This window comes from Gavia stellata, chromosome 2 (genome assembly GCF_030936135.1).
Source record: "Gavia stellata isolate bGavSte3 chromosome 2, bGavSte3.hap2, whole genome shotgun sequence".
NCBI classification, from domain to species: Eukaryota; Metazoa; Chordata; class Aves; order Gaviiformes; family Gaviidae; genus Gavia; species Gavia stellata.
This window is the reverse complement of record NC_082595.1, coordinates 62547313-62574810: the sequence shown is the minus strand read 5'-3', so window position 1 is coordinate 62574810 and position 27498 is coordinate 62547313. Positions and strand designations below refer to the sequence as shown.

The following is a 27498-nucleotide window of genomic DNA, read 5'->3' as shown; positions in this document are numbered from 1 at the left end:
TGCCCGGCAACGCGCACCCACGCCGCCGCGAGCGGATGCGCCCGCCGCCCGCGCGCAAGGCAGGCTGGGCATTGTAGTCCTCAAGTGCCGGCCAGCTCGCTACGCCCCGCGCGGCCGCCCGCCTTCCGAAATACAGGTCCCGGCGTGCGCGGGAGGTGCGGCGCGGCGGCCGTGAGAGCTGATTTCTCGGCCCGCCCGCCAGGCAGGCGACGCCACGGCCCGGGCGGAGGCAGCGGAGCTTGGCCCGGTTCCAGCCGGCGGCACGGGGGCTCCGCGGGGGGTGGTCCGGGGCTTCCCGCAGGTTCCTCCCGCTTGGGACCCGGCAGGGAGTCCCCTTCTGTCGTCCAGGGAAGGAGTTACTGTGCGGGGTCGTCTTTGGGGGGGGTGCGGCCCGGTGTGGTGCGGGCGGCCGCGCCGTGAGGCCACCGCGGCGCCGTTTGGCTGGGCCTGGCCCTCGGGGAGGGCGAGGCGGGGGCCTCCGCTGATGCGGTAGCGCGGATCAGGAGCATAGACAGCCGACGGCGATGGGATTCAGTCAGCGCAGCAGCGACCTAACCCATTTTTTTTCAACCAAAGAAGGTTTTAACAACACATGACAATAATAATGCATTACTCCCAGTGGCAACTTTTCACCTGCGGCTCTTAAAGAGTGCAGAAAGGAAGGATTACCGATCATTACAGGTGGGGAGCCCCAGGTGGGTGGGGTTGGTGTATTAGCCAGAAACATAACCTATGTCTCAGTGTGAGAGAGTAAGAAGTTACTTTTGCAATGGCATAGTCAATGGACTTGAACAAAACGGTATGTATCAAGATCAGGGAAAAAGGCAACGCCGTAATCAAGATACGAAATGGAGAGAGGCAGGATGAAAGGACTGGGTAGGAAATACTGTGTATGCAAAGTGTTAGGCAAAAGGAATCAGCCAGGTTCAAATGTAGGTTGGAGGAGATGCCTGCGTTGAAAACAAAGTCTAGGTTATTGACCCAAGCTGCAAGCAAGGTGGGAATGTAGTCTGTAGTAACATTAAAGCTTTTAAAAATCCTTGAATTTTCACAAATTATGTGCATTTAATAGCTGCATAACCAACTGGCCCAGATTTTATATCCTCATAGCTTGTAAAGATTAAGAGCTTGTTCACATTTCATCCACACAGAAAATTGTGTTTACAGAATAATTAAAAGAAATGGTATTTTAGTAACTTGAAGAGAGATAGAAAGAAAAAAAGAGAATGAGAGAAAGGGAGAAGGGGAGCTGACAGAATTGTTTCCTTCCAAGACATAAGGTCTTTGATTCTTCAGTACCTGAATCAAGTAGATGGTGTGTTATGATAAAAGAAACATTGCTAAAAGAAGTTGAATGTTTACCTTCTAGATGCACTTAGAACATCAGTGAATAGAAATTATATTAATCCATGGCTAATATTTCTAAATGACTATCATCTTGGAGTTCTTCCAGTATTTTTTTATTTCTTAACAGTACCCCTCCAAAGATTAAATGTATATATAATTTTTCTTCCTTACAAAAGGGTTCTGGTGGTGCTTCATTAATATCCAGGTAGAATGAGATTGTAGGAAAACTAGTTATATTTTTTCTAAAAATCTGTGTCTAGGCAATAGGCAAAATGGCAGGCTGCCCACAGATCATATCTGAGAGACTCAGAGTTAACATCCGGCAAGTTTGGTTAGCGGTTGTCTATGTTAATGAAAAGATAATCAGAAAGCAGAGATGAACTCAGGTTACAAAAATAGCTCATCCACATAACCAGTATGCTGTAGGTGGTTTGCTTGGTAACTTTTTTGTGAATTTCCTGCTCATCACTCCTCCAGTATTATTTCTCCCCCTTCCTAGTGCACCTTCCTTACTTCATTTCTTTCTGCTAATAGCTGCCAACTATTCACTTTATAATTATAAACAGAAATGAAGCTGACAGAGTTTTACAAAGTGGGAGTGAAAGGGAGCTTTACCTGAATTATACTAGTTATTAAACTGGTCTTGCAGCAAGGCAAGAAAAAACTCGTTAATTCTACTGAGATTACATATGCATGCATCTGGATAAGCTTTTGTTTGTTACACAACCTGTGCTACCACATCTGACTGCAAATGTGAGACTACGGCAAAGCACTGGTATTGTCTTAAGTATAATATATTGTCTACCTCCTGGCTAAGCCTGGTTTCATTATCTATTCCAAAGAAACAAAAAAGTGCCTAATGCTGTGCATTTGGGAAGTTGGTGAGCCTCCGATGAATCAAGAATATAATTTGTTCTCACTCTGGGTAAATACTAAGAGTGAGGCTTAAGTTGAATGCTTTTCTCATGGCATATCATCTTAGCACCACTGTTCTGTCTGCTTTTCCTAATGGAGATAACTGGTGGTGGAGAGCCGTATAGAGGCAAGCTACAGGGACTGAATGTTTTGGTGCCTGTCTGTCAATAGCATTGGTAAGTAGGAAGGTTACAATGATTTGGTGTGGCCTCCCATCTCTGTTTTTTTCATTGAGGTCAAATACAAATCCTCTGATCTGGGAGACAAAGGTGAAGTTGCTCTGCTTCATGACTAGCCCCCCCTTACATCACGTGAAAGCATGCATGCCACACTGGCTAATGAGGTGAAGAGAAGGAATGAAGGTGGGGGAAAATTAGAATCCTGTGAGCCTCCTTGTTTCCTTCCAACCCTCAGAAAATGCATTTGTTTATTTTGAGTTGTGTTTCGGATGTTTTTCACGATCTATGAGACTGGAGTTACACTGTAGTCGTTTATGCTTGCTAGAAAGGTTCTTCTCTCAGGATGAAGGGGAGCATAAATTCAGAAAAGAAAGTTTTAATTCTGTTTCTGACATGAACTTTGGGCCAAATTGCAAATCTGGAGGGAGAGAGGTCAGCTGTGTTTGTAGGTCCAAAGATTAGATGCAATAAATCAAGTGTTTAGAGTAACAACCAAGAGATTAGGTACTTACGGATTTGTTACTACACATTATTTATTCAATTGTGACACAGAGATTTTCTGGCATAACTTCAAGTGGCAATATGAATACCAGAGTCTCATAGCATGAACCCACAGAGGCAGGTATTAATGGATGATTAATTCTTAAATTTGGTATAGTAATACCTCTCAAGTATTTTCTTGTCTGTTTCTTTGTTTTTAAAAGAAAAAGTTACATTTAACTGGAAAGGAAACCAAATCTCTCCATTATCCAGTTAGGACTTTCCACCTTCTGACAAGTGCCCAGCTTAACACATTTTAGTCAACACAGGCATATTGTGTCAAAACTTGTGGAGAATGCTGACTCAGGATAAGGCAAAACCAACAAGGCATTGAACTAATTGTGCAGTGCTTTATGTGGAAAAATGACTTCCTGATCCCTGCATGAGCTGCTCGTGCTTTGGAACATGGTGTTCGAATATCTGCATTGTGTACTTATCTACCAGATAAAAATATTAAGCTTATAAATATGATTTGGAATACCCACATTTTATATATATTTATATTCAGATTTAACTATTGTATTCAATTCCTCTTCTCCCTTTTTACACAATATTATCCCTTTCAACAAGGGGTGATTCTCATACACACTTCTAGATTCCTTAATGTTTAAAATGTTATCCACCACCTCATGGCATTCATTTCTATTGTGAACTCCTTGCTCTGAGAGATGCTGAGTAGTGCCCGTGTAGCTGGAAAACTGCTATGAATTTCTAACACATTGAGATGTTTGAGCTGACTGAGATGCAAGCTATAAACAGATAGTGAAAATGGCTGTAAGTCTGTGAGTTTGGGAACATTTATGCAGCTTTATTAATCTGAGGCTTTATAAGCAACGTAGACTATTAAAAGCATATTTGATTGTCTCGAAATAGATGAGGTTAATATTAAGTCTACCCCAGAGTGTTTTGGCATAATCCCAGGAAAATGGCTTTTGATGGAAACTCTGTTGGTGAAAACTAGCCACAAAATCAATTTTCATAGAGTAGGCTGAATGATCAGTTCTACATCAAAAGTACATTTATGTTCAGGAGCCAAAGATGTTTCCCATGATGGGAATATCTTGGAGCCTTGCAGGCAGGTAGACCCTGCCCTCCTTCTGCAGAAACATAGGGAGGGTCTGGCAGAGACCAAAAGACCCTTGGACACATACATTCCCCTCAGGTTCAGCACATCAGGATTTCTAAAAGGAGTGCAGTTTATACCACTAGAGGCCAGAGGGGGCCTCTGGAGGGGTTTTATTATACCCCTGATTTTCATTCCGTTTAAAGACTGGCTATACTTTTGGCTAGCTGGCAGACTAATAATGCAGCTGGGTTGAACAAGTGTCAATTTAATTTTTACACAGTTGCAATGTCACGTTTTTGGAGGTGAGCAAAGGGACAGGTACAGGGAATGAAGTATACAAACGTACCACAGAATGGATCTGTATCTGTTACAGGATATTAACCATGCTAATCTACAGAAGTATACTTGAAAGTCCTGTTCATTTAGGTTAACACCAAAACGTGGTTTTGCCAAGTGCTTACAGGCAATGCAGATTCAGTTCCTGGGGTGTGCAATACAGTGTATGGTGGCGTTACAGAGTTTGCCAGTGTATAGAAGGCTCATAAGGCTCAGAGGGTTTATTCACTTAGGTAGAAGATGTCAGAGTAGACCCAAATGGGAAGTTTTTCTATGCTGCCTTGGATAACAAGGTTAAGAAAAAAACAGTGACAATTTAAATAAATTAGATGTTTTTGCTGAAGATTATGCTGTCATTTTCTCCAATTATTCTTGACATTTCACCCATTCGTATTGTGATCTGAGTTAATAATGGAAGAAAAACCGTCTCTTGTTGCCTTGTTTATTCTTTGTTCTCAAGGAGATAAGCTGTTTATAAAGATAAGTTATTTGTTATTTAAATCACTTTTACTGAAGTTGTTTGTTTCCTTGTTTGAGTTTCTAAAAATATTGCAACAATTGTGATGCATCTTTGAGATGTCTATTCAATTCACTATGATTTGTACTGGAATTCATTCCTAAATGGGCACAGGTGTTGATTGCTGTAACATGCTAGAATGAGTCAAAACCAATAAATGCTCAATAAAGGAAAGATGAAAGAAAATGCACTGAAAACAGCTCTTTTAAGATGTGATAAATTGGCACTTCAGTTCACTACTTAATTAGGTATATAGCACTGAAGATGAGTCTGGAGCAACTACATATTTTAAAACAGCTGAACATGTTAGAACATAACCTCAATCACTGTTAAGATTTTCAAGATCATAAACATTATTTTTAAAATCAGAAATACTATTCAGTATATAATCAACTTTTGTTTGCAAGCTGTTCTATAGTGCCCTGATGCAACATTTTGCTATGCACCTAAAAAAAATAGTTAATTAATAGTCTATGAAAATTACTTGCTAGCTTTCTCATGTTGCGCAGAAATTTAATGCTAGAATAAGACATGAATTCTGAAGTTGCAAAACCAAAAGTCAGTTAAAAGCATTTCCTCTGTGCTTTTACCACGAGCAGACATTCTGTTACCTATTTCTTGCACAAAGCACTCTGCAGGCATCATCTTCTGAAGCCCCATCCTGACCTTTGGATGCATTTCTGATGGGAATGGAGGGCCAGCCAGCGAACAGGCGAGTGTTATGGCTAGCGACTCCTGAGCGTCGGTGCCTTTCCCTTGGAGCACAGCCTTTTTGCATTGTGCCTTTCTGTCAAAAGAGTTTTGTAGTCACAATGGAGGTGGTTGGATAAGACAGTCAGGCACCTACCAAACGAGGCAGGCGGTCAGCGTTGTCCTGAGGAGCTCTCAGGAGCCCCACATGGGTATCTGAACCGATACTGCCAAGGTCAAGGCTTACTGTGTGCTGAGCACACGTACCAGGCCTATGGGGCTGAATCAGCCTCTAGGTTTTGCATTATCTTCTGCAAAATCTGCTTTTACGTTAACATATCTTGCTGTTGCAGTTTAAATACATGTTCATAGGCATAGAAGTGGTTGTACTGCTAATGTGCAGATATATTGTAACTCTGGCCAGGAATTTATCCTTATTATTCTATGGTCCATGCTTTTAAAGATAAACAAACAACACAAGCTAGAAATCATCGACAAATGCAAATTCAGTTGCCAAAACTCCTCAGCGACAGCCAAGCTGGCCTGAAAGCTGCTGCATTGGATACAGCCACGGTGCAAGCACGATACAAATCATAGGCGACGAGCAAGTTGTTCGCGAAGTTTGGGCGCGTGGACACGGCAGTAAGGTACTGCAAGCGGCACCACTGTGGCACTCGCTGGGTCTCTAAAGTGCGGTTTGCTCCGAGTGGCCGGAGCGGCTGCGCGCGGAGCGCGGCCCTGGGGCGGGTGCGGCCGGCTCTGCCTCCTCTGCTCGCCGCCCGGCCCCCCAGGGGCTGCCCCACAGCCTGCGTCTCGGTTTGAGGGGGAAAAGGGAGGGAGAGGAGCCGAGGACCCCCGCTGGAACGACTTGCCCAGCACCGGCCGAGGCCCGGCTCCGCCGAAGCGCCGCGGCCGTCGCCCCGGGGAGCGGCGGGACTCCATTTCCCAGCGCGCCCCGCGCTCCCGCTGCAGAGGCCGAGCCGGGAAGATGGCGGCTCCCGCGTCGCCCTTGGTTACTGCGCGCTGCCTGCTGCGGGCTTCGGCGCGGCGCGCCGCCCGCCTGCTACCGGCGCGGGCCGCTGCCCTGCGGAGAGGTCAGTACCGCCGCGGGAGGGGGCTCGCCGGCCCTGCCCTGCCCCGCCCGCAGCCGGGCGAAGGGAGGGCGAGCGACAGGCTGCTGGGGCACCGCGTAGTGAGGGCACAGTGGAGCGCCTGCGGGAGCCGATGCGTCCTTCCCTCCCCGCCGCGGGTCTCCCCTCCGGTGGAGGGGGGGACCGGGCCGAGGGGAGGGGGCTTGCCGGTGCCGGGTGGGCCGGGCAGGCGGCAGCCGCCGGGACGCGCACCGGCCCCGCCGCGCTGGCGTACCCGGCCCGTGTCCTCATGTTCCCCCGCCTAGGCAGGCCGGGGCGGCCTGTTCCCCCACCCCGCTCCGGAGGGGCCCCGTGTCCCCAGGCGGCGCGGCCGGGGGCTGGCGCTGAGGGTCGGCCCCGGTCTCCTGGAGCGGCGGGGGATCCGCGAACGGGGCCCCGTGACTTCCCGAGTTAACGACGCCGCTTTCCGCCAGTAAATAGGGCTTCAGTGCGCTGCTTCGTTAAATGCATTACATTGCAGCTGCATCGGCAGCTTGGCGGGCGGCGAGTGCGCTAGTGTCTGCCACAGCTTTTGCTGTGCTTTAGGATGTCTAAGGGACCTTTTTCCTTTAAGGATCCTCCGATGTATTACAACAGCTGAGCTCTGTCTGGCAGCCTTACTTTAAAAGTCAGTACCATGCATAAATTTATGGGGAACTGGGTTTTGTTAACTTGTGGCTTAGGTTAGAAGCAGATGTCTTTTTTCTTTAGTGAGAGCTATTCGTCCTCTGCCTGTCTGATCAAAGTGTGAGAATTCAGGTGACGTCAGGTGGGTCCCAGAGGTCTGAAAGTCAGTCAGCAGATCTAGGAGGATTGATAAATGTTCACATGCACACATTACATTGTGATTGTACAATACTTATACATCCTAAGGAAAATAGACAAGCGCTACAGTTAGTACTATAGTTGTATACGTTTTATTTGGTATTGGTCTAACACTTTAAATCTATGTAGATTTTGTTTTATAACCAACATACTACCATTTTAAAAAAAGATGTCCGAGCAAATCCAGTGGCTTTAGGCATAATTCTTCAGCTTCCATGTTAAAGGGGAGGTAGTCCTTACATATGTTATTTGAGGACATCTGCAGTGGTGGACAGCCATCATTGAATTGATTTATAATCTTGTTTTTATGATCACTGGTTTATAGTCTTTTATTTGTTTTTGCTTTCCACACTTTTGTGCCTTTTCCTTAATTAAAAGACTTCACAAGTAGTATTTGTATAAAGTTGCAATTTCACTGATAAACTTTTCTGTCTTTTTCTACTTTCATCTGTAGGTCAGACTGCTTAATGGGGTGTGCATGGAAATAGTACAAGTAATCTTATTTCAGAATAATGTCACAGGCATGTATGCAAGAAAGCAGAATTGTAGTTCCAACTCATACGTTTCTCTAGAAGCTTAAATACTGCTTCATATACTGCCTGAATGAATGGACTGCAAGAAGGCTAAATAGGGGTTCAGTGATTCATCTAAGGTCATATAATGAGACAAAGATGGGAGGACAGTCCAAGTCCTCCTTCTTGTATCTCAGCTGCAAACTGCCTCTTCTGATTTGAACTGCTTGTTTCAGCAGGTGTGGTTTTTTTTTTAATTTGTTTCATATGATATTGGTGTAACATTTTCAATTTGTCAGACAACTTAGCCTCTTTCCCCCCTGCCCACCCTCCCCCCTCCATGGTTGGTTGGACTTTGCTTTTCTAAGCATTCTATTAAGTATTGGAAAGTAAATAAATTTTTTCAGATGGCCTCCTCTCCCATTCTTCTCGTTAAGCATTGTAAAATATTTTGAAAGGAGCAATTGTTTGGCATTATTATAGGACTATAAATGTATTTTCTGCTTTATAACCAACACATGGTATCTTTCCTGAGAAGCTTACATGCCAGGTCTTTGTTCTTCTGCAGGTTTATGCATGTGCTTAACTTCAACGCATGTACTTAACTCATCCAAATCCTTGTACACCATGGGGCAGTTCACCTGTTTGAGACTGATTCTGCAAAACTTGCACATATATTTAATAAAATATGAGACAAGAGAAGATTATTATTATCTACAGGTCCTAGCATGCAAAATAATTGTCTTTTTCTGATCTTTTGCTACCTTCACTCCCGTTCTCCTGCAGGAAAATAACCTTTGGAGCTACAGGACTACACTGTTGCCCTTCCCCATCACTGTGGTATCGTCTAAGAAGGAAAGATTTTGCAGCAGTTCTGTTATTAACTTAATTATGAGTTTACTGAGGTCTCTGATACCACCATCTGCCTGTTGATAAAAGTGCCCCCTAACTTCAAAGTCCTCTTCTTCTGTCATGGCTGCTGTGTTTCATAAGCAATTTTAGCAGCTTTACATTAAGGATTTGGCGTTTTGAAGCAGTTTGGCTTCATTCTGACCCAAACTAATATTCTGAACTTCAGCTTGGGTTGTTGAAAACAGAACAGTTTTTAGAAGTTGCTTTCTATTGCCTTTTTTTTTTCTCCCCCCACACAAATTTCAGTGTGTGTGAAAAGCTCTTAAAGCAGAATTCTGTCTGCAGAGCAGTAATGAAACAGATGTGATTCCTGTACATTGCCTTAACACTGGTTTAGCAGAAGCTGTTCCAGCTTCTTGATTGTGACTGTCAGCAAAGGTAGCAGTTGGGTGATTTTGGGGTTGTTAACTTTGGTGCAGTTGTAACCTCCATGAGTTTGGCTTAGATGTAATTCTGGAACAACTATTACTGGAAATATTTTTTATTTTTAAGACAAACACTAGTTAACCATTATAGCAAAGTGTCATAGGAAGTGGTTAATTCTCCATCTCTTATGTCTTCAGAATATATTTGCTTCAAAATATGCAGTAATCAAACACAGTTCTTGAGTGTAGTTCAGGGGTAATTAGATAAATATAACTTCCCTTACACTTAGAAAGGTCAATGTTGTCTTCTAGCCTTAATCTCCATGAATGAAACCTGTTTCTGGTCATTCCCATGAGGGAGTGGTTTGAAGCATACATACAGCACAAGGGTTAAAGGTGACTTTTTTTTTTTTTTCATCATCAGTCCCCTGAAGTGCTTGTTTCAACTTTGTTTCCAGAATTAGTAATACACATTTCCATGTGTACTCTATGTGAGTGATGCTCCAGTGAGGTGAATATTGTAATCTGAAGCATGACTTACCTTTTGCAATAAAAGGACTTCAGTTCCATTTGTTTGATCCTTGCTTTTTTTGTTGGATATTATCTATCTGTTGTGGTTTTTCATCCCACTAAAAGGTCTACAATTCTAATCATGTGTTTAAAAGATGTTTAGTTCGAGGGCAGTAAGAGATCTGGCATACCAAATTTGAATTAATCTCTGGAAGTACAATACTTTTTCTCTCTCAGAAGTGAATAATCATCTTAAATTCACATGAAATCTTTTTGTGTTGCTTGAAAACTCCCAGATTAACAAATTCAAAGGTGCCAGTTTCTGCAGTCATGGAAAGATAGAAAAGATGAAATTCATGTCCTGGAAGCCCAGGTTCTTTCCCTAGGCCCTGAAATACAGGGGAGACAAGGACCTGCTAGGATTTTTGTCACGGGAATTATTTTCTGACAGATTTTAGACTTCACAATTCAAAACCTTACATAATGAAATCCAACTACTAGGAATAAATAAGGATTACCAGGGTGAGTGGTATTTATCTTGATTACCCTTCTGTGCTCTCAACCTCCTGGCTGCTGTCAAGATCAGTTTTTGATATGCAACAACTCAGCTTCCATTTCAGATTGTCTTTTTACATAAATAACTCTAGTGCCTGCCTCAGCTGTGACTGTTGCTTTCATAAGCGGTGTCATTGAAACTCGCATGCCTTTTTCCTGTGTCATCTCAGGCATCTAAGTGGCAGTAGGAAAACTCGACAACATACTGATTAGTTTTTCAATTTGCTGCTCTATTCCAGAGCAGAAGGTCTCTGGAGTTAAGAACACTTTTTCTTTTTATATTTTTATATAGGCACTTATCTTTGCAGTAGTAAATTAATGCCAGTTTACTGAAGGTGTGTTAAGTTCTTCCCTTTAAAGGAGATTTTTATAATTTCAGATTGGCATTTTCATTAGGCATTTATACATTAATACATTTTTTTGGCTTTGGTGAGTTTTTCCCATTGGATTTTTCCAAGGCAGGATTTTTGTGTGTGTATCGCAGTAGGTCTTCTCTGCAGCTTGGTCTCTGATCCTTGGATAGGCAAGCAGAAAAGCAAATGCAAGCAGCTAATTTTATGGCTTGAAATAAAGTGAGATTACACTTAAATATGTATGTTTTGGGAACAGGAATTTCATAAAAAGTTACAGCCTGGTGGTGACTCTTAAAGAAGCAGGGAATGTCAGGCTAAACGTGGTAACATCCAACACTGTCCTGCACCCTGGGGGTGGGACAGATAGGTTACGGATAAACGCATGTCTGTAGTTTTACACTGTTTTATGTAAAAACAGTTGAATAATGAATTGACGCTGAGCTTTTCTATAGTTGTATCTAGAACACTACATAGAGATAGAAGATGCTTTTTCTGTGTGTGACACTTAAAGATTTCAGAAGCGAGCCGATAAAAATCGAGTAACAGTTTATGTAATAGAAAGATTAGGTAATGAAACGGGAAGAGATAAATGAAAACCCATTGTTTGCAATATGGAGGAGAAGGCTGTAGGACTACGATTAATATGCTGAATCATAGGTGATTCCTATTCCAACAGTAGTTTCCTTGATGTAAAATTATGGAAGGTAATTGCCTGGTATTCCTCTGCTATGTATTAAAATTTCTAAAGTTTCCTTATCTTTATCAGTTTGGGAATAGATTACTATAGAAGCATAGTTGTGTGGATGATTTTGCAATCCATCCCACAAAAGGCAGGTTAGAATGGAAGACCCACATTTTTTTCTGTCTCTTAGGATAGTTTATCGCTTGAATAGCTGTCTTCTGTTAACTTACCTCTAAAACCCCTACACACTTTTTAGGAGCATATGCCTTTGTTTTGCAGCTTCAAGTTTGAGTTTTTCACTTACCAGTTACTGGATGTCTCCCGGTAGTGTATTGTAGTGTACCCTCATCATCTTTAAATCCCAGAGTTCAGTATTATTTTAGGAGAACAGCGAGTAATTTGTTCCGTGACACCCTCTGTGAGCACTTGCGCATACTCTCCATCTCTGTCATCTGTTAATGACCGAAGTATTTTCTTCCACTCCCAGGATGGTTAGCTGTAAGTACCTGTAATCTGAGACGAAAAACATGCTTCTGAGCAGACCTACTAGTGTGCTTTGTCCATGGCCAGGAAGGTCATGAGCCGCAAACCCTTTCCTATCCCTAAGTCATATTTTATTTTTTTTCCTCCAATCTTGTGGTAAGCAGTAGCAACTGGTGGCTTTATAGGTATTATGGTATAATGGGGCACTGGCTGTCCCTCATATTGGAGCTTTCGGAGCCATCAAGCTCTACGTGTTGCGAAGGCACAGATAGTTTAGAGGTACAGATCACAGGACCGAGGTTGACTTTATGTGGGAGTTGTAAACAAGATGAAAAAACTTTGAGATCATCTATGCCTTTTCCCCTTCCCTTTGGAGGCGGGTCAGGTATTGCTGACTTGTTCCTGACAGATTTTTGTCAAACTTATTTTAAAAATATTCACTCCGCATCAATGAAAGTTTTACAACTTCTAGACTATTAATCGATTTCACTGCCTTAATTACAGTTATTGAGCTAACTGTATAAATAGAGTTTATTTCCTTTTCTCAGTACCCTGTGTGTATCTGGAGATAGCTATGTGCTTTTCTTCAGTCTTCTGTAAAGGTTTTACTCAATTTTTTGCAATAACAGACTTTGAACTCAACTCTCTTTAGCTTATCCCTAGCTAAAGAGATCACATAATTACTTTTAATTCATAGCAGTAACTCAGTTCCTTCAGGGCAGGAGAATTTGGTGTAATTATTAGCTGCAGATGTAAACAGTGACTGCCTTGCTTTGGAGAAATGAAGGTGTTACTTGCAATAAATAAACATAATTTGATCTAATTGTTCAGTTTTATCCTTCTCTTTTATAAGTAAATTCATTTTATGTTTCTTATAAGAATTTAAAACTCTTCTTGTGCCTCTTACTTCTCTGTGGGTTGTGACTCATGGTTTAACAATTAGTCCTTTAAGTCATCTTCTACTCTCCCATTTAGTTCATACCTCTCATGAAATATGATGTGAAAATTAAAAGGTGTGTTGCAGGGCAGACTATACCAGTATTGAATAGAACAGGTTTTTTTCATGTGTGCTTGTATTGCCCCTCATACATATATATCGAAGTACTTGTGTTTTTTTATTTTATTTCATTTTTTCCTCTAATAGTGTTATGATGGTGTCTCGCTGTCAGTTTGTGATCCAGTGTAGCCCCTGGATCCTTTCTTGCAGAGCTGCTCTTTAGCTGGTCATTCCCCATCTCTTCAGTTACTTATTTCCCCTAAGCACCATACTTGGTCCCTGTTGAATTGCATCCTATTTATATTAGATTCTTTGTCCAGTTTGTCAGAATTGCCTTGCCTTCCAGGGTGTTTGCAGCCCCCTCCTGACTTGCCGATATCTGTGTTCCCAGTCCATGTACTTTATTTTACCACATACAAGTCATGAATAGAAATTCTGGATTGCACCAAGCTGAGATTCTGAGTCCTCTCTAAAACTGTACTGCAAATATGCATCTAGTTTAACTGTAGTAATTATTCATTACATATAGTTTTTCTAGCTGTTTTTGTGCCTGCTCAAAAGTAATTTCATTTGCAACTCACTTCCCTACTTTATATATGGGAATGCTATGTGACCCGATGACAAAAGTGTTACTGCAATTAAGATGTTTTTCCTCTACCCACTAAGCATGTTACCTGATTGCAGAAGAAAACTTGTTGATCTCATGCTGTTCTTCAGGAGCTGGTGTTGCCTTTTATTTGCTATGTTGTTATCTTGTTAAGTGCTTTATAAGAAAAAAAAAAAATCTGCTTGTACTTGTTCCAGCATTTTTGAGTGCTTTGAAGTTGTTTTGACTGACCTATGAATTTCTGGATTTGCTTTTCTCCCCTTTTTAAAGACAAAAAATGTTTCATTTTCCTAGTATTTTGGAATCTCGCCTGCCTTCAGTGGGGCCTTGAAGAAAGCTGCTAGAGGCTATTGTGTTGCTTAGGAAACCTACCTAAAGCATTTAGGAATGAATTTCCTTAGATCTCGTAATGTTCAAAACATCTAACTATGTAGTCTATGATATGCATTTTTCCTACACAAATCTATTTCTTTTATCATTGCTACAAATTGTGTTACTCATGACCGTGGAAGTGAAGGAGATACTAAACACCTTTTTCAGTGTATTCCATTGTTAAGTTTCTGATCTTACTGATTTAGCAGCCTTCTTTGTAATCCTGTATGTTCTTTCCTTTCCTAATTATATCTCATTTTATGTCTAGCAATTCTGACTCTTTTTTTTTTTTTAAATAAACAGAATTCCTGCTAGGGCATGGCCCTGTCTCTTCTAGGCAGAAGATAATGCCAGCAGAGCAGGCTGTGGCACTGCAGGGCTTCATAGCTGTTGCCTTGCTTAGTGTGGTCTTTGACTCTTTTGACTTGCTTACAGAACTCCTGTTTTGGTCTCCTGTTTGCTGTCTTTTAAATTCTTTCTGTCTGGTTTAGCCCACCGCTCTCTAAAGGATTAATCTATTCAGAGAAATGCACTTTGGAATTTTTAAATGGTTTTGCCCCGATTTGCAAAAGAAAAGGTCAAAGCTCGCCTTGTAACAGCTCATCCAAATCTTACCAACTCTCCATCTGGGCTTTTTACTGTGTGTGCTTGTTAATAATAAAAATAAATGTTAAAACATACTATTAGAGGTGTTTACTGCTAAAGGTAGAGGTTGATTTAATGAAAAACAAAGGGGTAACGTACTCTAGTGGATGTATAGGTAAGTAATGTATGTATGTGTTTGTGTAAACTGTTAATAATTTATGGTGTTTATGAATATAAGAGGATGCTTTTCAAAACTTCTCTGTTAATAATCTACTTTTCATTTTACAGCATACACAGCTCAGGCAGATGAGAAGACAGTCCCCGGTACTCCTACAGATGCTAATGCCAGAGCCTTATTGGTTTGCAGTGGACCTTTAGAACATTATGACTTTCTGATTAAGCAAGAAGAGCTGAGGAATGATGAGCAACAAAGAAGAGTTGTGCAGCACCTGCAGAAGTTGCATGAGAGCCTTAAAGGCTACAGTATCAGTTCAAAAAATCTTCTCTCAAAGGTGAGGTTTATAATGATAAAAATATTTTTTTTCATTTATATTTACTCATAAGAATGTGCTTAAAATACATAAATTTCTGTCATTAACATGAGTTATTTTTGCAGCTGGGTCTTTACAGATAGATCATTGTTTGTGTTTGGATCTCTGTTCTTTCTTTTTTGGTTTGTAAAATTCCAGTGGCACTCTAGAAGTAACCAAATTAAATATTATTGAAATAGTTCTGTAAGAAAATCTGATATCATTTTGGTTATGTCCACTGTCTGCCTTTCCAAAAATGTCATTTGGCTATAGGAGAGAGAGGCCTAGACCAGGTTTAAATTCTCAAGCGCTGGCATAACACATGTGTATTTGGGTTACACATACTGAACACAGATGTTTTGTGTTCTAACAGATCTTCCATGAATAAAAGGAAAATTAGCCAGCAGAGTCTAAATAATTTAGCTTTGCAAAACATCATAATACAGATCAGACATGACTTTTCAAAAAAAATGTCCATTCTTTCCAGTGTTGCTAGTCTCCAGATGAGGTAAGGAAAGAAGGAAGAGGTGTGATCTGCACCCCAGCTGCATTTTTGGGGGCATCACAGCTCCTTTTCAAAGTATTAACAAAAATTCAAACATATCTCTGTTGCTAAGGCAGTATGTTTGCTAAGGTGCTGTGCATTAGTAATGCTAATAGCCTGCTGTTGCAGCTCTAACTTTTCCCTGAAGCTGTTGACGCAGTGTTTTCCAGAGCCTCTGGCAGTATTTTTCATGTCTTGTTCTCATGCTGTTATTTTCAAATTGTTGCTCTTGTGGCCTTGCACCTGCAAATCTTGATAGTGTTGTTATGGCAGGTTCTCATGGGAAGCAACTAGAACTGGTATGAGAACCTCCCCTCAGCTTTCCTTGCCTCTTGTTGTGTAGATTTGAGTTTATATCCCAGAAAACCAAACATAGCGCCCAGCAAAGTAGATAAGACATTTAATTACTTGGTAAGTAATCATGGATGTGTACAGAAGCTAAATGAGCAGTGAATATACTTCATTTGCACCTGATTAATGTACAGCACAAATAGTCATAAACATAGTGAGGGGAAACAACAAGAACAGGGTGTTTGACTGAGTCTAATGATAAAAGTACAGTGCTGGGGAAAAAAGCATGGCAAAATATTCACTGCCATCATTATCTTCACTTTCCCTGCCTGTGCTGGAGACACCTCCCTAGCTTAAGAGGAGGATGTCTGGAAGCTGTCACTGCTCTTCCCAGCCAGCCACTGAGTGTTTTCCTTTTTATTTCTCTCTTGCACCGCTTTTGGTTTTATTTTTCGTTAGAAGTAACTTTCACATTTACAGTCAATGCATGCCATCAGCTGCAGACATTGCTAATAAATCTCCATGTCAGCCTTTCTCAGCGTCCATTATTCAACACACCTCATCTCATGGGCATAAATCTAAATATCTAACTCTTACTTAACCATATACTCCCCATTACAACCCTGAATTCTCCTATTACCCAGCACAAATACTGTGTTTTGTTTGCATGGCAAGCCTAAATGATGTAGCATGAAATCAGGGGAGCCAAAGCTTACAGGGCTCAAGTGCCTCTAAATGATGTGCTGTCCTCTGGCCTTTAGGCACCAAATGACAAGTTACTACTCTAAGGGTCTTGTGGTTTGCGAACAAGTATTATACCTATAAATGTGCCTGTTTCAAATAGGCAAGTATAGCAGGGTGCAGAGCATTGGGACACATGCTTACCTATCAGACTGCCTCCAACATCCCTTGAATGCTTTAAACTCATATAGGTAGCTGGAGATCATGTACTTGCTAATCATAGGCTTGACTGGAAATGCCATAGTCTTCCTGTCTCCTGATGAAAGGAAGCAGACTAAACACCTAGGAAGGAGCTCTTTTTCTATTGAGATACAGTGAGAAGAAACCGGAATGGGAAATAATTCCATGGAGCAGAAGTCAGGCACTCTGGAAGGAAAAACACGAGAGTGATGAAGTACAGGAAGCGAAGTCCTAAGGCAAGACTGCTCCTAGAGGGCAATGAGTGTGTCTTTGGAAGCTCTGTTTTGGAAGCAGTTGACCCGATCATCCTTATGGGTGTCTTCCAACTGATGTTGAGATGTACTATGACCCAGCTTTAAACAGTAGTTTTGGCCGCATGATTCCCTGAAGTCCCTGCCAACATAAATCATTCAATGATTCTAACTCTGTTGTGGGAAGTGGAGCCAAATGATGGTTTGGGATATATTTTTGCGTGCCTTGGCTAGTGGTTCAGCTCATCAAATTACTTACCTTTTTACTATTGGGATTTCTTTAATTAAAATTACTAAAAACATAAAAACAGTGTAAAAATGATAGGTATAGTCTGAAAACTGTACGTTTATGGTATTTTAAAACACTTATTTATACTGTACGTGGGTGTGTGCCTGTGGATCCATGTTGTCTTGATGCCTTTGTAGGCTAACTTTTGAGTTTAAACCAGCCTCCTGATTCAATTTGGGCAAGTACTAAATAAAAAAGAGAAACTTCCTCTTTCAAAAATGGGTATTGCTTATCTTTGTTATCCAAAGCAACACGGCAGTGTGCCCAAACTAGAAGTGTTTTTGCATAAGTGTAAGGAGATCAAGCTGGATTCAGCTTCCCAAACTATTTCTGTAAGTGTAATCTAGCAGGTCAGAGTTTTGTATCTTGAGGATGCTCAATGTGAAAGGTTTTTTTTCATCTGTCTGGTTTTCTTTTTAAGGTTTGCTGTTGGGCTCATAATCTTTTAAATTGTCTATCTCAGAAGTGTCTTTACACACTGTACCTGGGCTGTAAAAGAGGAAGTAGCTCAAAAGGAAGCCAGTTATCTGGCTTGCTCCCACATTATCTTTTGGACATACTGCCAGAGTTTTATTAATTTTCATTCTTTAGAAAAAAATGTTATGATAAAGGCGTTGGTCTTAATGTAAAACCTGAGGATCAGTAGGCTAGAGCATTTTGATCTTTTCTGGTAAACTGTTTTGGACATTTGGATATTCTGTTCTAAAAGCGCTGCCTTTGAGAATAGTTTTGAGAGCTGACTTCTGTTAACTGGAGTGCCCTGAATCATTATAGTTGTTAGAGCAGGTGTCTTGTAATGGCTTTGTAGATCAAGCATTATGTGGGTTTGTTATTTACTGTTTCTTTGATTGGGAAGCATGAATAGGGAAGAAAGTCTCTATTGCAGAGAACAAAGACTAATCTTATTCTATTTAGGAAATTGTGATGCTACTTTGTCCCTGTATAACAGAGCTAATCGCAGTAAAGACAGCCTGACTGACACTTTCTTAAAAGCAAAAAGTCAAATGCCATTTTTTAGATTGAGAATGTGGTTTTCACTAGTTCCTTTAAAGCACTCCTCTCTTTCATTTAACATTGCTTCAAGTCCATGCTTTAATTTTAAACCAGCTTTTAAAAATTGTTGCATGGCTTACTGATACCTGGGAGCTAATGCCACAGTCAGTGAGAAGCAGCTGTAGAACTACTTGCTATTGGGGTAAGTGTCGTTGCAGTTTGAGGTTTTTCTACTAGAGCTTGATGTCTTTGTGGAAATCTTAAGAAGATTGATAACCAGGTTGAGCACTATGGTGCCGTGCCATACATCAAAACCCCAGAAAGGAAAGCAGTGAGTTTTGTGTAAATCTGTTAAAGCCTGCTAGCTTGTATAATTAAATCAAATAATGATTCATGATGGAGAAGAAGTCATCGCAACATCTTTGTTTCTCTTCTTCTGTCTTTGAAGAAGTTATTTGCCAGTTCAAACAGAGATCCTTTTGAGATAAAATTAAGCCAAATAAAGTATGGTTTAAATTCTAGTGCAGGCCAGGTTTTGCTTCAACAGAGTTGTAATCAACATTCTTAATGAAGGTTTTTCCCAGAATAAGTCACAGCTGTGAATAGGTAGTTAATAAAATCATAGCCACCAGGCACTGTACCAGCTGTAGACAGCGGCATCATATGCTTCTCATATGTCTGCATCTATCGAGGAGTTTTCTAAGTAAGAAAAATAAATGTTTTTCTATGACGGACTTCAGGGTAGGAATGCTGTTGCAGACTTCGTTCAGTTTTGAAGAGTAGAACAAAGCTTTTCATGCCAAGAAGAGGTGGCGAGTACTGCTCTCTGGAATCGGCCTAGGTTTAACAGGATTTGTGTAAGCTTATGAGTGAAGGTAGTTCACATAACTTTTAGAAGGCGTTGCCAAGAAGTACTAACAATATAGCGTGTAGGTAAATCCTGTATTCATGAATAGCTCATTGGCACTCTCCTGGTACTTTGTATATTTGAATATGCTGTGAAGTAAAAGATAAACCTTCTACTATAGGCGTTAGCAATTGTTTTTATGATAAAACGATTGTCATTGGTTTTGCTTAATGTTTTGTACTTAATGGGTTTTAATAGATGTAAATGAAACAAATCGCTGTATTTTAAATTACTTAAGCACTTTTTGGAAATAAGTCAAACACTTTAATCAGTTACACATAGTAGTTTGTAGACTGACTTTTTGCTTTTTCAGGAGGTTTCTAGCAATTTGGCTAACATACTTTTAGTATGAAATCTCCTGTGTTGAAAAGAATTTACTGGTGGCTTTTTAGAAATAAAACATAGTGATGCACAGCATTTCAAGCATGCTCATTTTTCATTGAAGAGAATGTGGTTGAGAGGTTGCAGGGGAGAAAAGCAGGGAGAGAGGGAGAGATAGAGAAGCCTCTCTCTGTCAACCTCTTCTGTAGTCTGATATTCCTTATTTTATTGCCTGATTTATTCTGTGATAGAATTGCAAAAGCCTCTTCTAAAATAACAGTTATTACAGAAATAGAAACTTCTTGCACTTCCGAACCATTACAAAAATGGTCTGCTTTGTTTTTAGTTCTTCATTTGTCACTTTTTATCTAAACAGTTTTATTCACTAAACATAGGGTAGAAGTAGGATTAGGGAACAAATATTTACATCAGATACAATAGAAGCATTTCAGTGTTTATCCAAGACACTTGCATTACCTCACAGGCCAAAGCTATCTGAAATCACTAGTTGGAGGACGCATGACACCAGCCATTTCCTTTATGATAATGAAACTATGGGGTTTTTTTACAATGTAGGTTTTTTGGAGCATCGGCTTAGATGTAATTTGTGAGGACAAAACAATTAGTCTTGCTGCAGACCAAGTAGGCTTTTGTTTTTCAAAATTATTGCTGAAATTTGAACAATGATTTTGATCTTCAACTTGGTGAAAGCATGGCCTTGTGTGTTGAGATATTTTGCGATCCTCTGAATTGAAGTTCAAGGCCGTAAGAGTTTGCATAGACATTTCAGATTGCTAGCTTTTCAAAATAATACCAATTGGGACATCTTAAGAGTTGTTGAGTTGCTGTGCTAATGACTGGAAATAAGCTCAATTATAAGTGAGGTCATGTTTTGAAAAGAGATATGAACAATAGTAAACACTATTCAAGACCTTGAAAATGTCTTCAGCTACAACAGCAACCAAAAAAGAGGTCTGAAAGAGTGGGAGAAAGAGGCAGTTTTGTTAGTGTTTAAAAGAAAATCTGCTGTTTGGAGACTTTGCTCTTGAATTTTGCATATTTTTGTTAACCACCTTAGTATTGACATGTGTTTTCACCTCAAAGTTTCTCAAATCAGTGTGTAAATATTCCCAGGAAATGAGTTGCTTCTGGTGTCTGAGGCAGGGAGTATGGGAGAAGGTGGGAAGATGTTGTACATAATTAAAGATATTTAAGAAAGAATAGGAAGCTGTCAGAATGAAGGAGATGTTTTGACCAATATAATTCCTTAGATGAGATAGGATATTGATTAAAATGAAGTTTAAACAAAAAAGAAAAATCTGAAGTGGTAGAAGCAAAGCAAGGTATGCAGTTTTGAAACAGAAATGTGTAAAACATTTTGATAGTAGAGGAGAGAATTCTGTAAGTTTGGGGACACTAATGTGTGTGTCTTCTCGTGGAACTGTCAATATTTTAGCATATGAATGATTTTAAAAGAAAAGTCTTTAAGTCAACTGATTTCTAAAAGGAAAAAAGGTTCCTGCTGTAGCATGTCCTGATGATAATGAAACTTGGTGAAGCACTTAAGTTATGCTTTCTTAAGTTATTGCAAAGAATGTTACGGGAATTAAAAAACTTGGAGGACTCAAGGGATTTGACACATTTGTGGTGATGCCCTTATTTGAAAGGATGTGATGAGCATTCAAAATATATGTTTAAAGATTCCTAAATTCTCCGTTTCAAACTCAAATTTTGTGCGTCCCTTAATATCTGGGCAAAAGCCCAGCTAGAGCTCAATCTGGCCATGGTCATCAGGGATAACAAAAAATGTTTTTACAAATAGATTAACAACAAAAAGAGAGCCAAGGAGAATCTCCATCCTTTACTGGATGCGGGAGGGAACATCGTCACCAAGGATGAGGAAAAGGCTGAGGTACTTAATGCCTTCTTTGCCTCAGTCTTTAATAGCCACACCAGGTATCCTCAGGGTATTCTGCTCCCTGAGCTGGAAGACAGGGATGGAGAGCAAAATAAACTCCCCATAATCCAGGAGGAAGCAGTTAATGACCTGCTATGCCACCTGGACACTCACAAGTCTATAGGCCCTGACAGCATCCACCCAAGGGTGCTGAGGGAGCTGGCAGAGGAGCTTGCCAAGCCACTCTCCATCATTTACCAACAGTCCTGGTTAACAGGGGAGGTCCCGGACTACTGGAGGCTTGCCAACGTGATGCCCATCTACAAGAAGGGACAGAAGGAGGATCCGGGGAACTACAGGCCTGTCAGCCTGACCTCGGTGCTGGGGAAGATTATGGAGAGGTTCATCTTGAGGGTGCTCATAGGGCACATGCAGGACAACCAAGGGATCAGGCCCAGCCAGCGTGGGTTCATGAAGGGCAGGTCCTGCTTGACCAACCTGATCTCCTTCTATGACCAGGTGACCTGCCTAGTGGGTGAGGGAAAGGCTGTGGATGTTGTCTACCTGGACTTAGCAAAGCCTTCGACAACTGTCTCCCACAGTATTCTCCTGGAAAAGCTGGCGACTTGTGGCTTAGACAGGTGTACTCTTCGCCGGGTAAAAAACTGGCTGGACGGCTGAGTCCACAGAGTTGTGGTGAATGGAGAGAAATCCAGTTGGCAGCTGGTCACAAGCGGAGTCCCCCAGGGCTCAGTTTTGGGGCTGGTCTTGTTTAATAATATCTTTATTGATGATCTGGATGAGGGGACTGAGTGCTTCCTCAGTAAGTTTGCAGACAACACCAAGTTGGGCGGGAGTGTTGATCAGCTCGAGGGTAGGAAGGCTCTGCAGAGGGATCTGGACAGGCTGGATCGATGGGCTGAGGCCAATTGTATGAGGTTCAACAAGGCCAAATGCCGGGTCCTGCACTTGGGTCACAACAAACCCAGGCAACGCTACAGGCTTGGGGACGAGTGGCTGGAAAGCTGCCCTGCAGAAAAGGACCTGGGGGTGTTGTTTGACAGCCGGCTGAAGATGAGCCAGCAGTGTGCCCAGGTGGCCAAGAAGGCCAACAGCATCCTGGCCTGTATCAGAAACAGTGTGGCCAGCAGGAGTAGGGAGGTGATTGTGCCCCTGTACTCGGCACTGGTGAGGCCGCACCTCGAATGCTGTGTTCAGTTTTGGGCCCCTTACTACAAGAAGGACATTGAGGTGCTGGAGCGTGTCCAGAGAAGGGCGACGAAGCTGGTGAGGGGTCTGGAGCACAAGTCTTATGGGGAGCGGCTGAGGGAACTGGGGTTGTTTAGCCTGGAGAAGAGGAGGCTGAGGGGAGACCTCATCGCTCTCTACAATTACCTGAAAGGAGGTTGCAGAGAGGTGGGTGTTGGTCTCTTCTCCCAAGTGACAACTGATAGGACAAGTGGAAATGGCCTCAAGTTGTGCCAGGGGAGGTTTAGGCTGGATATTAGGAAAGATTTCTTTACTGAGAGAGTGGTGAAACACTGGAACAGGCTGCCCAAGGAGGTGGTGGAGTCACCCTCACTGGAGGTGTTCAAGGAACACGTGGACGAGGCATTGTGGGACATGGTTTAATGGGCATGGTGGTGTTGGGTTGATGGTTGGACTTGATGATCTTACAGGTCTTTTCCAACCTTAGTGATTCTGTGATCTTTGGTTTTGTACATTTTAAATATTAGTGTTAACGTCCTTAGATCTTACCATTGTTACAAAAGCAAATTTGTTGTCAACCAATTGAACATGATTATACTGAGAACCCAAATACATCTCAGGATAATATGGAAGTGAGGGGCAAGGAGGAGCTCATTCATTTAGTTTGTCTTCCTACATCTCCCACTTTTCTTCCTTCCCTCCCTGAAATAAACAAGACCACCCTTATTTTAGGGTAACTGGAGGATCTTCTGTGTTAGACCTCCCCCTTGTTCTTTTGGAGTGTGTGTTTCAACAGAACCAAAATCAGTCTTCTGCTTTGTTTGTCCCCACATACTGCTGTCCTTCCTGACTCCTTGCTGTGCTCTAATTTGAGCCAACGGCATTGATTGGATTTTATCAGAAATCCGAGTGGAAGTTGCTCTTTTTCCTTACACAACTTCCAGGCTTCAGAAGATGCATAAGAATAACTTAAAAATAAATAAATAAATAAATAAATTCCATTTTAGGATCATGCAGAATAGCTTGAAACCTGTAGGATGTCTGAGTTTCAATATTAAAAGTCTATTATACAGAATCACAGAATGATAGGGGTTGATTGAGTTTACTTTTTTCAATAAAATGTATGTTGACCCCCCCCCCCAAAAAAAAAAAAATTCTTAGTGTTATACAATACCTGACAAGATTGAGGAAGTGAGACAAGATTGAGGAAGTGAGTATCCTGAAAGTGGCAATAGTGTCAATTCTGGCAGAAGTATACAAAAGACAGTTTTGCTTGGAGGTAAAATATTTCATACAAATCTCTTCAGTTGCTCAAAGAAGATAGGAGTTTTTCTGCATTTGATTTGCTTTTAGAGATGATCAGCTTCAGCAGGTGTGTTCAGATCTGCCACAATATCCATCTTTTTTTTTCCTTTCATTCAAAAATTGCTGTCTTCACAAAAAACTAATTCAATTTTTTAAATTAACCAGAAGTTGATTTAGACTTTTATGGAGCCCAGGCCATTGTATTTGTTTCCTCTAGCCAAAAAAACCTTTTTCTGCAACATGTTTTCTAGAAATGCTAAGTATTGGAGTAGAATAAAATATGCCTGAAAAGACGAACTTCGAAGATGGTTAAATGTTGTTAATGAACACTTTACAATGAAAAAAAAGGTATAAAAATGTAGGCATTACTACTTGTTCTGGTTATATAACCTTTACAAAGATAGGTAAAGCAGTACTCTAAACATTGATTTGTTTTTCTAGCTTTGTGTCATTCCTTGTGAAACTGCAAATGACATTAATACAGCCTTTGTATGTAATAAATTTAATGTGATAGTCTTTTGTCTTTTTAAAATCACTGTTATTAATCTCAAATTAAAAATAAAGAAATTCCTATGAATGTCTTTCTCATTCGGGATTTTTTTCCATTTCTCCTTTCTTCGCTGTGTAACTTTGAGCATCAGTAGTTTTAATGAGTGCAAGCTCTTAAAAAAGTACACACTGAAAAATGTTCATCAATTAAATTGTCTTGCAGTGCTTTCAAAGCACTAGCAAATAGTTGCAGCCTTGTCTATTAATGGAACAGTTTCAGAACATCTGAAACCCTGTTCACCCACAGATTGATGATACAAATTTTTTATTATCCTACTAATATAGCTCTAAATTAAATTTATAAGTGGGTCTTATATAAGAGCTGTGCTTGCATATTTTCTGAATAAACTGGTACTATAGACCTGAGACATTATCTGTCTACCTTTTGGTCATATATTTTCTTTCATATTTAATTAGTGTTTTGCTACTGGCTCCCCCATTTCTTTAACATGGCACTGTATTTTGAAAGGTGCTTTAGATTCAAGTTGTTTAGCAATTACCCAGCTCCAACTGAGACCACAGGGTTGCAATTTTAATTTTCCTCTGTTTTGGCTCAGCTCATAAAGTCTCAAAGTGGAGCACTTTAAGATAACAAAATACTCTTCTGCAGTGGTTTTGTGGATGTCAATTCAGTTTAATGGATTTGATGAGAATTTTGTTAAGATTTCCAGTTTTTTAGAAACTGTTTCTTTTTAAAATTCTACTTGGAAGTGGCTATGCATAGTACTACTGGGGGGGAGAAAGGAGAACTGTTTCAAATTCAAGTTCTTGATGTTATTGCAAGTTTTTCCATAAAAATATGTATTTGAGTAAAAGAGAATAAACCATCAGATGTCATAACATATGTCCTGAGTAATATTAAGAGATTAAAAGTTCTTAAGCAGTATTCATTCAAGATAAACATAATTCACTTGAGAAAATGACTAATAAAAGGCATACTTTGAAAATAGCCTTTTTTTAATATACACACACACACGCACGCGTATATAGGTACATATTTTTACTGTGACTCCGTTGATTTTAATCATGTTTAAACCAGAAATTATTCTGCCTTAAAGATTCAAAGTAGACAGAAGGGGGACCTACAATGCTCACTGGCTTTGCAATACTGATTTTCTAAATCCTAATGGTTTATATCTTAAGCAGAGCTTAAGCTTTAATGGGTATATAGTGCATATAGCTATGAATACTACGATACTGCTTAATTTTATATCCTTTTTCCTGTTCAAATGGCTTAATGAGGAAAAGGATTTGTTTTGATGATGGTGGATTGGGAAACATCTAATCATTTTATACATGTCCTGGTAAAATGGCATGTGTGCTAGGACGGGGGATGGGGATATTTTCACAATGATCTAAAAAAAACCCACCCCAAAACCTGCATGTCTGTTTGGCCTCGTTTGTAGAATTCGCACAAATACAACATTAAGATTGCTTACTAATTCTGAGCTAATGATTTATTCAAGGTTACACTTCGCTAGCTAGTGCTACTTTGGTGGTTAAGTGTAGCTGCTTTTTCACTTTACCACAGCAATGTGCTTGCTTTTATTTTACCCGATATTTGTATTTATTGTTTTTCTCTTGATTTGCAGCTTTTTGCAAAAAACAAACCTCCAAAAGGTCTTTATGTCTACGGAGATGTTGGTAAGTTTCAGTTGCATCAATTCCAATGGGATTTTCTCTGACTGCATGTTTATTCAAATTCTGAAGTGTCTAAAAGCTTTATGTTTATGTAGCATTATTACTTTAATGAATTTTCCAGGATTTGTTTTCTTCCATGTTATGATGTTATCTAATACAGTTACACTCTGAATTCTGGAAGCTGTTGGATTGGTCTACATCACCACATGTAATTTTTTCAGTGTTACCTGCTCACTAATATTTAAGAATGCAATTTAAGAATTTGGGAAGTAATGGGGGGTGGGGCCACGGAGATAATTTATATCTTTTAATTGCAACAATGCAGCATGAAAACATACTCTCTTTTCAAAAGGAAATACTAAGGATGTTTTCTGGATGCGTATGGAGCCATTTGTGCAACATTTGGGCCATCTCTGTATGGATCAAAATTTTAAAACAGAAAAATAAAAATGCAGTTTTCCCAAGTTTTTGAGCGGAAAATATAACTATTCTTCACAAAGTCTGGTCTTGTACTTATTCTGTGGAAGAGTATAGTTTCATTAGTTCAAAGCTAATGAACAATCATTACTGTAATCAGTACATACTGTTCTTAAATTAACTACTTGTTGGGTGTTTTTTTGGTTTTTATTTGAAGGCACAGGAAAGACAATGGTGATGGACATGTTCTATTCTCACTTAGAAGTAGAAAGGAAAAAGAGAGTCCATTTTCATGGCTTCATGCTAGATGTACACCAGAGTAAGTGCAGACACAGGTATTTACAAGAATTTTATAAAATACGATATGTATAAAAAAAGTCTGTTTCATTCTCATATTCATATTAATCAGCGTAACTTTATTTAAGTATTTAAGCAGAAAAATTAAAAAATAGGAGAGAAGTTAAAGGATTTTAGCAGTCTGTTATACCAGAGTAGATATTAATTGCATGTTATTTCTCAAGTATTGTTTCTCAAAGATTCTGTATACCTGATTGTATAGAAAACTTGGGTGTATATTTAGGATTAAATCCTTAACTAAATGTTCTCCAGTTACCAATTGCCTTACATGCAATCTGGAGACGGCAATTGCTAAAACTGAAACAGTAAATGTTAAATTCAGTCTGCATTTTGAATAAGCAATAACTAAACCAGGTATAAATGCTGAGGAGAATGAGAACTGTTCTGGTTGGCAAACTTAGTAATACTATCAGCAATTTAGAGGAAAAAATAATACAAGGAGGTCCATCCCAAGTTTCAGAAAGTTTTCTGACAGGGTGAATAAGGCACTTTGTTTTGATGGAGATACTGTTCTAGATATTTTAAAATTTGCTTCTGTTGCTAAATTCTATGACCTTAAAATACCATGAAATTGTTAAATAATGCTGTAATTTACAAG

At 40.2% G+C, this 27498-nt stretch overlaps 1 protein-coding gene across 1 annotated transcript in view; it reads left to right on the top strand.

Moving 5' to 3' along the window:
• The first annotated feature begins 6578 nt into the window (after positions 1-6578).
• AFG1L (AFG1 like ATPase) overlaps positions 6579-27498 on the top strand; it is a 68618-nt gene continuing 47698 nt past the window's right edge. Inside the window, exons 1-4 of the mRNA XM_059834764.1 lie at positions 6579-6684; positions 14767-14990; positions 26078-26129; positions 26761-26862. Of these exons, the coding sequence (XP_059690747.1) occupies positions 6579-6684; positions 14767-14990; positions 26078-26129; positions 26761-26862 (484 nt within the window). The remainder of the gene's footprint in view (positions 6685-14766; positions 14991-26077; positions 26130-26760; positions 26863-27498) is intronic.